Source organism: Aulonocara sp. 'chitande type north' Nkhata Bay, linkage group LG16, assembly GCF_057382095.1.
Source record: "Aulonocara sp. 'chitande type north' Nkhata Bay isolate Kocher_YH1m ecotype deep benthic linkage group LG16, A_spYH_male_GT1.1, whole genome shotgun sequence".
Lineage (NCBI taxonomy): Eukaryota > Metazoa > Chordata > Actinopteri > Cichliformes > Cichlidae > Aulonocara > Aulonocara sp. 'chitande type north' Nkhata Bay.
Genome location: NC_141359.1, coordinates 37,221,554 through 37,234,771, shown reverse-complemented (window position 1 = coordinate 37,234,771; position 13,218 = coordinate 37,221,554). Strand labels below are relative to the sequence as shown.

Here is a 13,218-nt window from a genome sequence, read left to right as displayed (position 1 = left end):
TGTCTTTTAATTTCTGAATGGAAATAGTGAATGGATCATCAATAGTTGATAATGACTAATTATTTCCAGATATATTCATGATTTAAATCATTGTTTAAAAATGACTAACCATAGAAAAAGTTTTTGGATAATAAATTGTCCACAAAAGAATACTTGAAAATTTACTCAAAATGTATTAATTGTATTTGAAATCTATTTTCGTGCATCATTATGTTAACTATATCAGACTACACAAAAGGCACTTTTCTTCTTCTCAGATTGAGCGGATCCAGAACCCTGGATTGTGGAAGCGTCTACAGATCAAGAAGCGTGACTTGGAGTTGAGAAATGGTCATCAGAATAACGAGAGACGCCTTTTCCACGGCACCTGCAACACAACTGTGCCAATTATCAATGACCGTGGCTTCAACAGGAGCCATTCAGGAAAGAATGGTGAGATATTATAGAGGACCCTTTTTTTGTTTGTTTGTTTTTAGTGAGTTGATGTCATAGCCTTGGCTATGTTAAATTTGGTCGTAACACTGAGAGTTGCACAGTTGGCCAGAAAAGACACATTTTAAAAATAAGCTTTTGTCCAGATATAGAATGTAGAAAGGGAGGCAATGGTTTACAGCTTTTTGAACCTTTATTGACATAACCTGAGCATTACAGTCAACATAGACAAGTCATGTGGGACACTTTCTTTATTTGTATGTAGCTTGCCAAGGTACAGTTGAGAGTGTAAAATGTAACATGAAAACAGAATACAATGATATGCACAGCTGATAAACCCATATTTTATTCATAACATAAGACACTGAATATTTAAACGCAAAAGTCAAATGTCTGAGACATTTGACTGTTTTATAAAAAATATTACCTCATTTTGAATTTAATGGCAGCAACACGGCTCAAAAAAATTAGGGACACAAAGAGACTGGAAAATACGTGGTCCTAAAAGGCAACAGCCCAAAGGTTGTTTTGCAATTAATTAGTACAACTGGCAAAAGGGTCAGTAACATGAAAAGGTATAAAACATAATATCTTAGATAGGCAATGTTTCCCAGAAGTAAAAACGGGCATGGGTTCAACAGTCAGCAAACTGTTGAACACTTTCAGAAAAATATTAATCAATAAAAGTTTGAGAATACTTTGAATACTTCATTATTTACAGTACATAATATCATCAAAAGATTTTGAGAATCTGGAGAAATCTGTGTGCACAAGCACAAGGCTGAAAATCAATTCTGAATATTGGGACTGCTAAATCAAAACCCTACATCGTTGGTGGCAGTGGGGGCATTAGTGTATGGAATCAACAGCTTCCACATTAAGAAAGGTACCACTATTGCGGAAAGATATATACAGTTTTCAGAGCAACATATAATCCTCATTCAAGACCCAGCCACAGTGGGGCACAAGCCAGTGTACTCCTCATGACAGACCCAAGCATGGATAAATGGCGAGGTTTGTGTAAGAGAGGACATCCTGTGTAAAATCTTGGTCAAATCAAACATGCAATTAAAGATTGTGATTTTCGTATCACATCAGTTGAAGACTGGGTTAACAACAACCCAGTCAAAGACAAGAAAGAAGAGAGGTGCAATTTGTGTTAAGCAGCAGTATAAGGGAGCGAACTGTTTGATACTGTTTGAGGTGGAAGGGAAGCAAGACCATGACCTCTGGAGATGGATTCCACCTGTTCTACCATGGTATAGACAAGAAGCAAAACAGATTAGGTGCAATCTTGAATTAAGAGTATGTGAATATCATTAAGGTAGAATAAGGTAGAAGAGTGTGTCAGACAGGATCATATGTTTGAAGCTCAAATCAGAGAGGTAACATTAAATGTCAGTATCTATGACTCAAATGTCAGAAGAGAGAGAGGGATTCTGGAGTTAGTTGGATGAAGTGGTAGACTGCCGTGAGTGGGGAGAGAGTAGTGAATGTCAATGGGATTTCAGTTGTTACTTTCATTGGTATGAACTAAGGTAAGGCTATGAATACAACAGACCGGGCATGGAAACATGGAGGGTGGGAACACAGACGAAGCGACGCAGACTACATGAAACACAGAGACTAAATACACATGAGGAATGATCAGGGGAAGTGGCCACACATGGGAACGCAGCTGACACACATGAACTTAACGACAGGACAGGAGGAGTGAGCTGAATACACAGACAGTGAATGCAGGCCTTCAAAGTAAAACAGGAAACATGAGACATGAACCGGGGAGACGTAGTACGGGGGGAGGTGACATAACTGACAGCATGAACTTGACAGTACAAGACACACAGACATAAACACACGAAGGGCAAGGGAGACGTAATGCAAGGGTGGTATATACAGATGGCTGGACTAACTTAATGAACCTAAACAATCAATAAACATCAAAATAGACTAAACACAAAACACTGGGTCGCACGACCCAGGACCATGACATTGACTTTCTGCTGTTGTTCATTTTCAGCTGCATTTTATGGTGATGGCACATACTTTGCTGTCAATGCTAGTTATTCTGCCAATGACACCTACTCCAAGCCAAATCAGAACGGGGAAAAGTTTATGTACGTCTGCCGAGTTCTGACTGGTGACTTCACTCTTGGACAACAAGGCATGATTGAACCACCAGCAAAAGGCACTGCCTCCACTGACCTGTACGACAGTGTTGTGGACAACCTGACCAATCCCACCATGTTTGTTGTCTTCCATGATGACCATGCTTATCCTGAATATTTGATTACATTTAAGTGAAGTAGATAAAAACTTCAGGAAAATGTTTTTTAGAACAGTCTGCAGCCTGATTTTACCAGCAGTGTTCTTGAAAATCATGTGAGGATAGATGCCTGTTTATATGACCATCAAAGGAACAAATTTGATCATCGGTGATATACATTTTTTCTGAACAGCATCTGTTCACTGATTTTATTAATTTTCTTTGAACAAATATAAATACCTTCCAATTACACACTGGTAAAAAGATGCTCTTGTGTTCAGTTCAGGGGTGTGATTGGGAGGAACAACCTCCAGAGCTGAAATTCTGCCTATAATTTTGATGAACAGAATTTCTAAGTATAGCCAGTTCGAGGAAGGCTTCCACTTAGGTGGTCTTAGAATTTAATCCCTGCTTTTTAGGATGATGTGATTCTGTTGGCTTCATCAGGTGGTGGCGTCCAGCTCACACAATTGACAGCCAGATGTGAAGCAGCAGGAATGAGAATAAGCACCTCCAAATCTGAGGCCATGGTCCTCAGCTAGAAAAGGGTGGAGTGCGCACTTTAGGTCAGGGATAAGTTACTGCAAGTGGAAGAGTTTAAGTAACTCAGGATACTAAGGCAGAGGGAGATCGAACTAAGATGTTTCCAGATTTCTTTCAATACTTTGTCATGTTAATATGTGTTTGAGTGTGTCTGTGTGTTTCTGTGGATAACTAATCAATTTTGATTTTATTTTCATCAAGAATAATAAATTCCTGTCTTCAACTCCAACTTTCAGTGGCTTTAAATTGATCATACACTGCTCAAAAAATTAAAGGAACACGTTTTAAGTATAGCACCAAGTCAGTAAAACTTCTGGGATAATGATCTGGTCAGTTATGTATCAGAGGAGGTTGTTAATCAGTTTGAGATGCTTTAGTGTTAATGAAATTAGCAACAGGTTCACTAGAGAGGCAGCAATGAGACAATCTCCAAAACATACTTGTTTTAAAGGCCACTGACATTTTTTTTATTCTTGTCTTTTAGGACAGACTTTCCATTCTACTAATGAATGTTATCTTGTTTCAGGATACATAATACCTCCCATTATCCAAAGACACATCTGCTTATCTGTATCTTTTGCCCATTTCTCCTCTTCTTTTCTCTTTTTTTCTAAACTGAGGACCTGATGGCTTTGACCTTTTCTTGTCCATCTTCCATCAGTAATACCATCAGTAGTTTTGTTAATCACGATTATTGCGATTGAAATTTTTAAAGCAATCAACCCATCTGGAGCGCAGAATGGACAATCTTTGGACAAACTGCCCGAAATGTGTTGACAGAGACATTTCAGGGATTTTGAGTCATTCTGCACTCCAGATGGATAAATTGCATTAAAAATTTTAATCGCCTTTTTTGTGATGATTAACGTTGACAGTTTATTGGTTTTTATTTTGTTTTATTTTGCGAGCTGGTTAATAGATGCCACTCCAGTGGCATCTACTGAGGTGGACAGAGAATCCCCCGCTGCCCCGCCCCACCCCTCTCCTCGCTGTGTTTGGCAAGCACCAGGCGCCTTTACTCCCCGCAAATGGGCAATAGAAAACCGACTGGTGCACATGCAATCCCAGAAATACGCTGGCATAATGTCGGGGCAGCATGGGTGCGAGCAACTTTTTTTTTTTTGCAGATGCCATAATGTTGCCCCCGGCACGACAGTGCCACCCTGGGCAACTACCCATGTCGCCCGTATCTAAAAAACGCTACTGATAACAAATGATCTGTCTTCTTCTGGCATCCATCCTGAAGTGCAACCTCTCCATCCACATTCGCTCACTCCTGTCGACCTGAACATTACCGTACCTGAGTTTATTTTATTGTTGCGTTTAAGGTTGGTTTTTTTTTGTTTTGTTTTTTTTTAATTATGACTTTATAAAGGCAAGTGAATACTGTCAAGAATGCTGAGGCTGGACTCACAAGCAGGACTCAAACATTGCAGTTAAACAGGGGTTTATTTACACATCAGTGAAATAATGTACATATATACAGTAATGGGAAAAAGGAGTCCAAGGTTCCAAGGAGGGGACTCTTTTTCGCTTCTATCTGCTCACTCCAATACCGTAAGCACACTGACTCACACTAATTCGGGTCGGGTCCAGAAAACACAGGCGCTGGTCTAGGGTTGTACAGGTGGGTCAATGCTCCAGCAAGGGACAGAACTCCAACCAGGCCTTAAATCCCATAGGGTCTCATCAACAGCTGCAGGTGAGTGTGTCGGCGGAGGTCAGCAACCCCAGGAACAAAGAGGCCACACTAGTAATAGCACTCCAGGGTGGTCATAGATGACCCCTGACAGTTACAAGAAAAGAGTTTACTTTTGTGTTTTTGACTGAGGTTGTTTACAGTTATATGATTAAAAACACTGTAATGTCAAAAATGAAATCAATGAGCAGCTCATTTGGAAAGACCTGTGTTTTTGTACTCTAAATATTTATATTAAATATTTATACCATTGTTATACCATCACAACAGTAGAGGGAGACAGAGATAAACATTTTTTTCACTCATGATTTACCAGCTCCAGAAACAACTAGCTTCAAAATTTATATAGACTGTTCAGTGGGCTTCAGTGTGTTTGACTCTCAGTACAAAAAAAGCTTGACACATGTTAAAAAAAATGTTACATCTGTAAATTTTACATGGAGAAAAAATAGTTAATAAATTATTGTTGATTTTATTATTCGTTGATTTTGACTATCCACTGTTGCCCGTCTCGCTCCTTCTCATCATCTTCACTCAAACTTTGTGACATTAGCAAAAGGTAAATGTAACAGTTAAACAGAATTTACAACCCAATAAAAGGCTGTCACGATACAATGTGAGGTCCCAAGATGCAGACCAGAGGCAGGTGAAAGGTTAACTAAGGGCAAGGCCTTTATTGACCTGATATAATAACCACATAAGAGATAAACACATACAAATTAAACTGAAAAACAAATGAAAACTATCAAACTCATTAGAAAGTTGCTACACTAGGGGAGAACACCACGAACCAGAATAACACCAGGGAACTGAACAGTACGCTCTGACAAAGGACAGACTGAGACAATGTAGACACAGGGCGGTGAATTGTGGAAGTGGAGACACAAGTGAAACACTGTGGGAGCAAATCATGAACAATGAGATATGGGAAGTAAACTCAACACAATGCACAGACAAGAGGATGTTGAAACTGAGACTGCAATGCTGACTAAGACATGCAGCAGGGCTCGCAAAATTTCAAAATCCCTGGTAGCCCTTCGGGCAGGGACGCTTCAGTTTTTGGTAGCCCAAAATAAATTTAAGTAGCCCAAATAAAAAAGAGAGCAATTTTTTGATTGATGTTTTGTTTCCTGTTTTGTTTCCATTACAATATTATACATTAAAGTATAATATTGTAATGGAAACAAAACATTAATCAAAAAATTATTGAAACACAAATTACAACATTGTATAAAAATTACAATCATCAACTCAAATATTTGGTTCTAATTGAACAGAAATTTCTATGAACTTGTAAGAACTGTAGAACATGAATCAGTCTGTGTCAGATCCTGAATATGAAATTTCCACTGAAGTCACGGGTAAGAGGCAAGTGGAACCAAGATCGAGGCCATTTGCTTTTTGAAGTTTGCAAAGACTGCTAAATTTTGCCAGAGGTAGTTCACTCTTTGCAACATAGTAGCTGTTCTAAACAGATTTTTCAGGTTTATTTTTAGTATGTTATTTGCAATTGGTGTTTGTTCTGGGAAATAATGCATTTCTTGCATTTCTCATGGGCTCTAATGGGGGCCTTTCTTAAAATGACTGGTCCCAGTAACAAAGGCGCTTGTCGACTCCGAAATCGAGGGAAAACCAACAACACACCCGGCAGAACATTATGTTATTTGCACGGGTGCACATAAGTGGTCCGCATGTGCGCATTCCCTGTCAAAATAAAAGACGCGCACCAGATAAGAAGTTTATATGGACGTTTGCGTCCATATAAAAAGCACTGTTTTTGTCCGCTAGAGTGGGATTTTCACGGCACATTCTGCATCACATCTCTGTGTGTTCATCATTTGTTTGAAGCCAGCTCACCTCCTGCAACCAGTTTTCCGAGAATACACGCTTCTTTTGTGGTTCTGACTCCTGACATTTCTTTGGAGGTAGAGGAACACCAAAGTAATTGCTTAAAGGAGCTTCTTCGACATCTTTAAGAGTTCTAAACAAATGTCTGTCCTCCTCCAGAAAATCTTATGTAAGCAAACAAGCGTTGCAACTTCTTATCTTGTGCACGTTTTTTATTTTTACAGCGAATGCGCACCTGCGGACCACTTATGTGCAGCCCTGGTTATTTAGCTCGTCATATTGCAGCCACAGAAATTCTTTTGTCCATGAAACCATGAAGCTGCACTTTCTTTTTGCCTTATGGTCTGATTTGTCATAACTTTTCCGTTTTGTGGTAAGCTTTTCTTTGGCTGTCACTTCTTCACCCTGACCTGTCTTATTTGGCTCAGCAGAACTGAAATATATATCCTGCTGCTTTTACACACGCACTCACATAAGCTCAGCGATTCTCTGCGCGATCAACCTCTCACATGTTTAAGCTGCGGGAGATTTCACTTGTCATGTTTGCATAGTAAGCTAACGATTAATAAGACGATGTCAGAGGAATTGGTGCGCAAATTATCATCACTCACAGATCAGTGCTGTCGCTCTCTATACACAGTTCACACGATTGCAAAGTGAAAGCAAAAAACAAGCGCAAATTCAAACGCGATTTCAATATGTCACATATTGACAGTGGCTCACCGATGCCAATGACATAATTACCCAGCTACATTTCCGAAAGAATGCAAAAGCATTGACATATATTTCCTTTCTACGATAGCCCGACGGGCAGGGCAGAGAAAGATTTTGGTAGCCCGACTGGAAAAATCGCTAGCCCCGGGACGTCGGGCTAGCGATTTTGCGAGCCCTGTGCAGACTTGACACAGTGAAAGAAGATACAAGATACACATGGAGACAGAACACAGATCTGACTGAGAAAACACAGGGATCAAAAAAGATAATAACTAAATATTATGAAACCAGGAAGAAGAACAGGAATAGAGATTATAAAGGATATAATAAATGCTAAAGGGAATTATCACTTTTATCAATATACAAATTGAGCAACACTTTTTACATAACAGGAACAATGACCCTGTGTTATCAAAACAGTTTGCACTTTTCCTGGCTGACATTTCAGGCAGGAAAAGTGCAAACTTTTCCTGCCTGAAAAGGAAAAGTTTGCACCACTGAAATATCTACACCACATTTCAGTGGTGTAGATATTTAAAATCTACACCACTGAAATGTGCCATTAAATTACTTAAAAATTGCCTAAACTTGACTATGACTCAGTCGCCTTCTTTCAGAAGAAAGCATTGAGGTGAAGGAGAAAGCGACAGGATGAAAACAGGATGCTGACCTCTCCAAACGGCCTCTCAGTTCTGTAGCGAAGTTTGTTTCCCCCTCCTCGAACAGCACTGCTCAAGAGTCCTGCCCAATCTAAGCCAACATCATTTATAGGGGAAAAATTGAAAGTAATAAGAGCACACAGCACTAACCTACTTGTACTGGTAAGCAGTTAAAATCTTATAAACGTTATGAAATGAGTTTTTGTTTATCCACTTTAAATTAAATTTTTTTGTTATACAATACATATACCTAATTACATTTTATATTTCTTACATAAGAAGGAGCTTGAAGACGTAGTCGACCATCAACTTGGCAGTTTTCCGCGGCAGTGGGGAGTTTCTTCAGGGCAATGAAGTGGGCAGCTTTAGAGAATCTGTTGATGTTAGAAAGCACCACCGTTTTACCTGAGGAGTTTGGAAGTCTGGTGACAAAATCCAGTGCAATGTGAGACCAGGGCCAAGAGGGTATGAACAGTGGTTGCCGCAGTCCAGATGGTCGCTGGGTGCGGGTCTTACTCCGGGCGCAGGGTCCGCAGGCAGCCACATACTCTTGAACATCACGCTCCAGGGACTCCCACCAAAAGTGGCGCTTGATCACGGCAGTGGTACGGGCAGTTCCAGGGTGACAGGAGATCACCACCTGATCACTGTAGCACGAGCAGCCGAAGGAACGTACTGACATCCAGCAGGCCCTGTTCCTGGGTCAGGTTCATCCTGGAGGGCCTGTCGGATGGTCTCTTCAATTCCCCACGACAGAAACGCCACTTGACAAGCCGCGGGCAGCACTGAAGCATGTACGGTCTGGTCTGTGTCTGGAGCAAATTTCCGGGAAAGAGCATCAGCTTTAGCGTTTTTATGACCTGGGTGGAAAGAGAGGGAGAAGTTGAAACGGTCGAAAAACAGAGACCATCGGTTTGGCAGGTGTTAAGCAGTTTCGCTGTTCTGAGGTAAATGAGGTTCTTATGATCAGTGAAATAACGAACGGGTGCTCTGCTCCCTCCAGAAGGTGGCGACATTCCTCCAAGGCCAACTTAAATCAGAGTCTCTGGTGTCGCCTGCACTCTGGCGCTGTCTGCAGCACACAGTGAGTCACCGCACTATTATATCTGGATTTCTGCTGCGCTGTTCGCCAAAGACTGAAAGAGTGCACGCCATTTGAAAATGATTTTTCTTTATGTGTGCGCGCGTGCGCAAAAGCCACGCTTATGTTTTTTTTTTCTTGTTTATTGTTAAGGTGGAGTTTTAGTTTTAGTTTTTTTAATTGTCAGACAGAATCATGGGTTTCAGGCTGGAAATCAAAGGGTTGATGCTAAGTGTTGTCAGTGTGTCTTCAGGGGGAGAAAGTGGTGATTGGAACAGCCTTCAGTGGAGATGTAGGTGAAAGGAACAGAGGTCAAATTTGGCAGAACAGATGGAAGTGGGTTTTGCTAAAAGGATGAAAATGGCTGTGGCCATCAAGTAAAGTCAAAAATAGAATATATGGCTCCACAGTTATTGTTTGGGTGGAGTTTTATTTTTATTTTTTTAATTAAGCTGACTGTATTCCCCACCCATGGGCGCAGGTGTGTCTACCTGCCATGGGAAGTTTCGAACGCGGAAGTTTGTAGGACTGTCATGGTTGCAGGGAGAGTGCGGCGGACTGGTTTAGCTGCTCTGTAAAACGAAATACGCAAAACAGCATCTTGTTCGGGCGCTGCGCCTACACAGGTTTTCTGGACTTCCCGACCCGAGTCGTCAGCCGTACAACGACCCAATGGCATCTCCCGGACCGGGGAGTACCACCGGCCCGGTGCAGGGAGCGGGGCTCGGGGAGAGCCCGTCGATGAGCACTGAGAAACTGAGCTCCTCGGCTGTCAATCGCATGTTAATGGAGTTTCTGATTTACTGCGGGAGAGCCGTGTTCATCTTCTACCCCGTATACCTGACGGGTTACCTGGGCCTCAGCATTAGCTGGGTGCTGCTGTGCATGTTTGTGCTTACTTGGTGGAAGAAAAATCGCCAGTGGAAGGACGCCCGGATCGGATCGGCTATTGACTTTGTGGACAATGAAAAGCACACGATCAACACCGAGCTGAAAGGTTCCCTACAAATGGCATCTTGGGTAGGTTATGTGTAAATATGTGTACAGTAAGAAACTGTCGCTCTGCGTCTGTTTTGCTTTAGAGCACTTCAGCAGCCTGGCAGCAAAGCCTTTCAGGTCAGCAGCTCTCCAGTCATGGTAGAAAAAGCTACCATGTCATTTATTTGTTTAAAACTGTAGGAAATAGTATCGTTCTCTCTTGCACTGTTTTGCATAACAAGACACACTCAGGCTGGTCCATTTTTTATTGCACCACACTCACCCAAAAGAGTGACTCATGGCACGCAACAAGGGTTAGGACAGACAATGAAATAGGTTTCTTCTAATGTTACAGGAGTTCAGCACGCACAGTGGCTGTGAAACCAGGTCAGAATTTACTGATGGCTGTAGTTCGTGTCTGACAGGCTTATCTGTTCGTGTGTCCATGACCATGAAACTTGCTGATGACAGAGCCCCTGATGACAATTAAATCAAAGTCTCAGTTCATGCAAGACATGTTTTAAATACAGCACACCCGAATTCTCCTTTTAAAGCAGTTGGATGAGTTCATTTTAAATGAATTATATTTGCATGACTAATTCTATAATTGTATTGTATAATTAATAAGTAATTCATCTTCTGCACTCTTCATGTCAGCATGTTGTGCAGACAGTTTCAACGGAGATTATGTTTACAAAACCACTTCTAACTTTAATCTATTTTTTCCTAAAGGTGAATTTCACTGATGTGGAGAAGGCTCAGTGGCTTAACAAGGTATAGTACTGAAGTTCACTTACTCGACCTCATCTGAGCTTTATGAGGTATGACACCAAGTATGTGTCCCATCAACACTCTGGGGGGGTTCATTGATAAATTAGCTGAAAGCAGACTGAATGAGTGATGATCTTTCATTTAATTACTGTTAAAAGAAATCGTATTAATTGGCTGTGACTTTGAAATGATAAACAAAAGTTTAATACTATATGCCTTTTCGAGTTCACCTAATTTAAAAGTACACTGTAAGTACGATTCCATTTACTGTTTGATCAAGGTGTTTCCACATGGTGTTTTTTGTTATGTGTTCAGGTGTTGGAGCAGGCGTGGCCCTTCTTTGGGATCTACATGGAGAAGTTATTAAGAGAAAACATCCAGAAGTCTGTCAGGACCTGCAGTACTGCACTCAAAGCATTTACTTTTACCAAGATCCATTTTGGACACGTAGTGAGTTGCTGTGATTTATGCACCATTCCTTTTTGTACTGCTTCAAGTCCACTTTAATATGCAATGAGTTTTGTGACTGAGTGAGTTTCTTTAAATGCTTCTTTATTTTCAGCCTCTCAAGATCACTGGAATAAGAGCCTACACACATGAAGTGGAACATAGGGAAGTGATTCTGGACATGAACTTAAGGTCGGTCAAATACATTTTTAAAATGTAAATTCCAAGTAGTCTGCATGTTGTTTTCTCTTGCTATCATTTATGTCTGACCAGCTCAGTTCACTCTGCAGTTATTCTGGTGATGTGGACATCGATGCTCAGGTGAACTCAGCAATCACAGCTGGTGTGAAAGGACTTAAAGTGAGCATCTCATTTTTCTGTCTTCTCTCTTTCTATCTGCGTCATGTTCTTACTGTTCTTCTAAAACTTTCTTTAAATCTTCCAGCTCCATGGGATGATGAGAGTTGTTTTAGAGCCTCTTATTGGTCAAGCACCTCTGGTGGGAGGAGTCACTTTTTTCTTCATTCGCCGCCCTGTAAGTGGCCATAGATTTTAATCCGTTATGTGATTAACATTGCTTAAATCTCCAATTGATCTCCAATTGATTTTTTTTCAGACACTGGAAATAAACTGGACTGGCATGACAAATGTTCTGGACAGCCCTGCTTTTGGGTAAGAAAATCCCAGCGGTGCTTTTAAATTGAATCATTCTCTTGTTGTCTCTTTAGGGTCATCCAGACTTTTTGATATTTATTTGTCTCACTCCATCTTTTGCCTTACAGTTCACTGTCAGAGGAGACTATCGTAGACATCATTGCTTCTCTCATGGTGTTGCCCAACCGCATGTGTATTCCCCTCATAGACCAGGTCAAAATGGACCAAATGAGGTTTCCACTTCCTCGTGTAAGTACCATCACATTTCCAATTCACACATTTAGCTTCACCTTATAACCAGCAGCTACTTGGATTTTTTTGAGTAAGCACAGTGAATTTTAAGACAACATACGTTGTATATGTATACTTTTTGCTCTTTTAACCTATTTTTACTTGTTAATTATACAAAGATTCTATCATTAATATGAATCATGTGCTTTTTCTTCCTAGGGGGTGGTGAGGGTCCACTTGCTGGAGGCAAGAGATCTGGTGGCTAAGGATACATACATGATGGGTTTAGTGAAAGGCAAATCAGACCCCTATGCCACACTCAGAGTGGGCAACATACACTTCAAAAGCAAGACCATCAAAGAGAATTTGCACCCAAAATGGAATGAAGTGTATGAGGTAGGCTAACACAAACACACTTCAGTGACACGCACTTTGATTTCAGTAATGGGATTACTATTTGATTCTGCTGTTTTTGTCCCTCTTTTAATTCTCAGACAAAATTGATTTCAGGTCGAATCAGCTAGTTTTTAGAACGATTTCTGCACAACCGTCTCTGATCTGCCTAAAACATTTTGAACTTATATAATGAAAGCTGTGAAAGTTTTGCTTCACACATCAAATCATTTTCAACAGTATTTTTTTCAAAATTGATTTTAAAACATATTTTAACTGCAGATATTTATCAAAAGTATTTTCTCTTCAGTTTGTGGTAAGGACCCGACGCACACAAAGGTCTTTGCTGTGCTGATGTTTTATTATATATGGAGGCACGCTTGCATCAGGAGGCCGCTCCTTCCTCAGCTCCTCCACTGCACACTCACATCCCCACCATCCCCACCATCTCCACCATCCCCAGATATATAGAGAGAGCGACAGTCGTCAGTCACAGCACGCA

At 40.8% G+C, this 13,218-nt stretch overlaps 1 protein-coding gene, 1 long non-coding RNA gene and 1 pseudogene across 5 annotated transcripts in view; 2 read left to right on the top strand and 1 right to left on the bottom strand.

Annotated features, from left to right (window-relative positions):
• Positions 1 to 3,001, top strand: part of LOC147312033 (protein mono-ADP-ribosyltransferase PARP14-like) — a 41,224-nt pseudogene extending 38,223 nt beyond the window's left edge. Inside the window, exons 10-11 of the transcript XR_015125287.1 lie at positions 258 to 432; positions 2,453 to 3,001. The product of XR_015125287.1 is annotated as a protein mono-ADP-ribosyltransferase PARP14-like (transcript). The remainder of the gene's footprint in view (positions 1 to 257; positions 433 to 2,452) is intronic.
• Positions 3,002 to 4,697: 1,696 nt separating this feature from the next.
• Positions 4,698 to 9,051, bottom strand: LOC147312032 (uncharacterized). The gene is made up of 3 exons (XR_015125295.1): positions 8,436 to 9,051; positions 8,173 to 8,252; positions 4,698 to 5,027 (listed from the first exon to the last, which is right to left on the bottom strand). It is a non-coding gene; the product is annotated as an uncharacterized LOC147312032 (long non-coding RNA).
• Positions 9,052 to 9,228: 177 nt separating this feature from the next.
• Positions 9,229 to 13,218, top strand: part of LOC147312031 (extended synaptotagmin-3-like) — a 13,777-nt gene continuing 9,787 nt past the window's right edge. Inside the window, exons 1-9 of one of the 3 annotated variants that reach the window (XM_086265755.1) lie at positions 9,229 to 10,262; positions 10,953 to 10,994; positions 11,307 to 11,441; positions 11,554 to 11,630; positions 11,729 to 11,798; positions 11,884 to 11,973; positions 12,055 to 12,110; positions 12,221 to 12,341; positions 12,543 to 12,719. In XM_086265755.1, the coding sequence (XP_086121881.1) occupies positions 9,915 to 10,262; positions 10,953 to 10,994; positions 11,307 to 11,441; positions 11,554 to 11,630; positions 11,729 to 11,798; positions 11,884 to 11,973; positions 12,055 to 12,110; positions 12,221 to 12,341; positions 12,543 to 12,719 (1,116 nt within the window). In that variant the 5' untranslated portion in view covers positions 9,229 to 9,914. The remainder of the gene's footprint in view (positions 10,263 to 10,952; positions 10,995 to 11,306; positions 11,442 to 11,553; positions 11,631 to 11,728; positions 11,799 to 11,883; positions 11,974 to 12,054; positions 12,111 to 12,220; positions 12,342 to 12,542; positions 12,720 to 13,218) is intronic. The other 2 variants (XM_086265757.1, XM_086265754.1) reach the window with 2 other exon arrangements.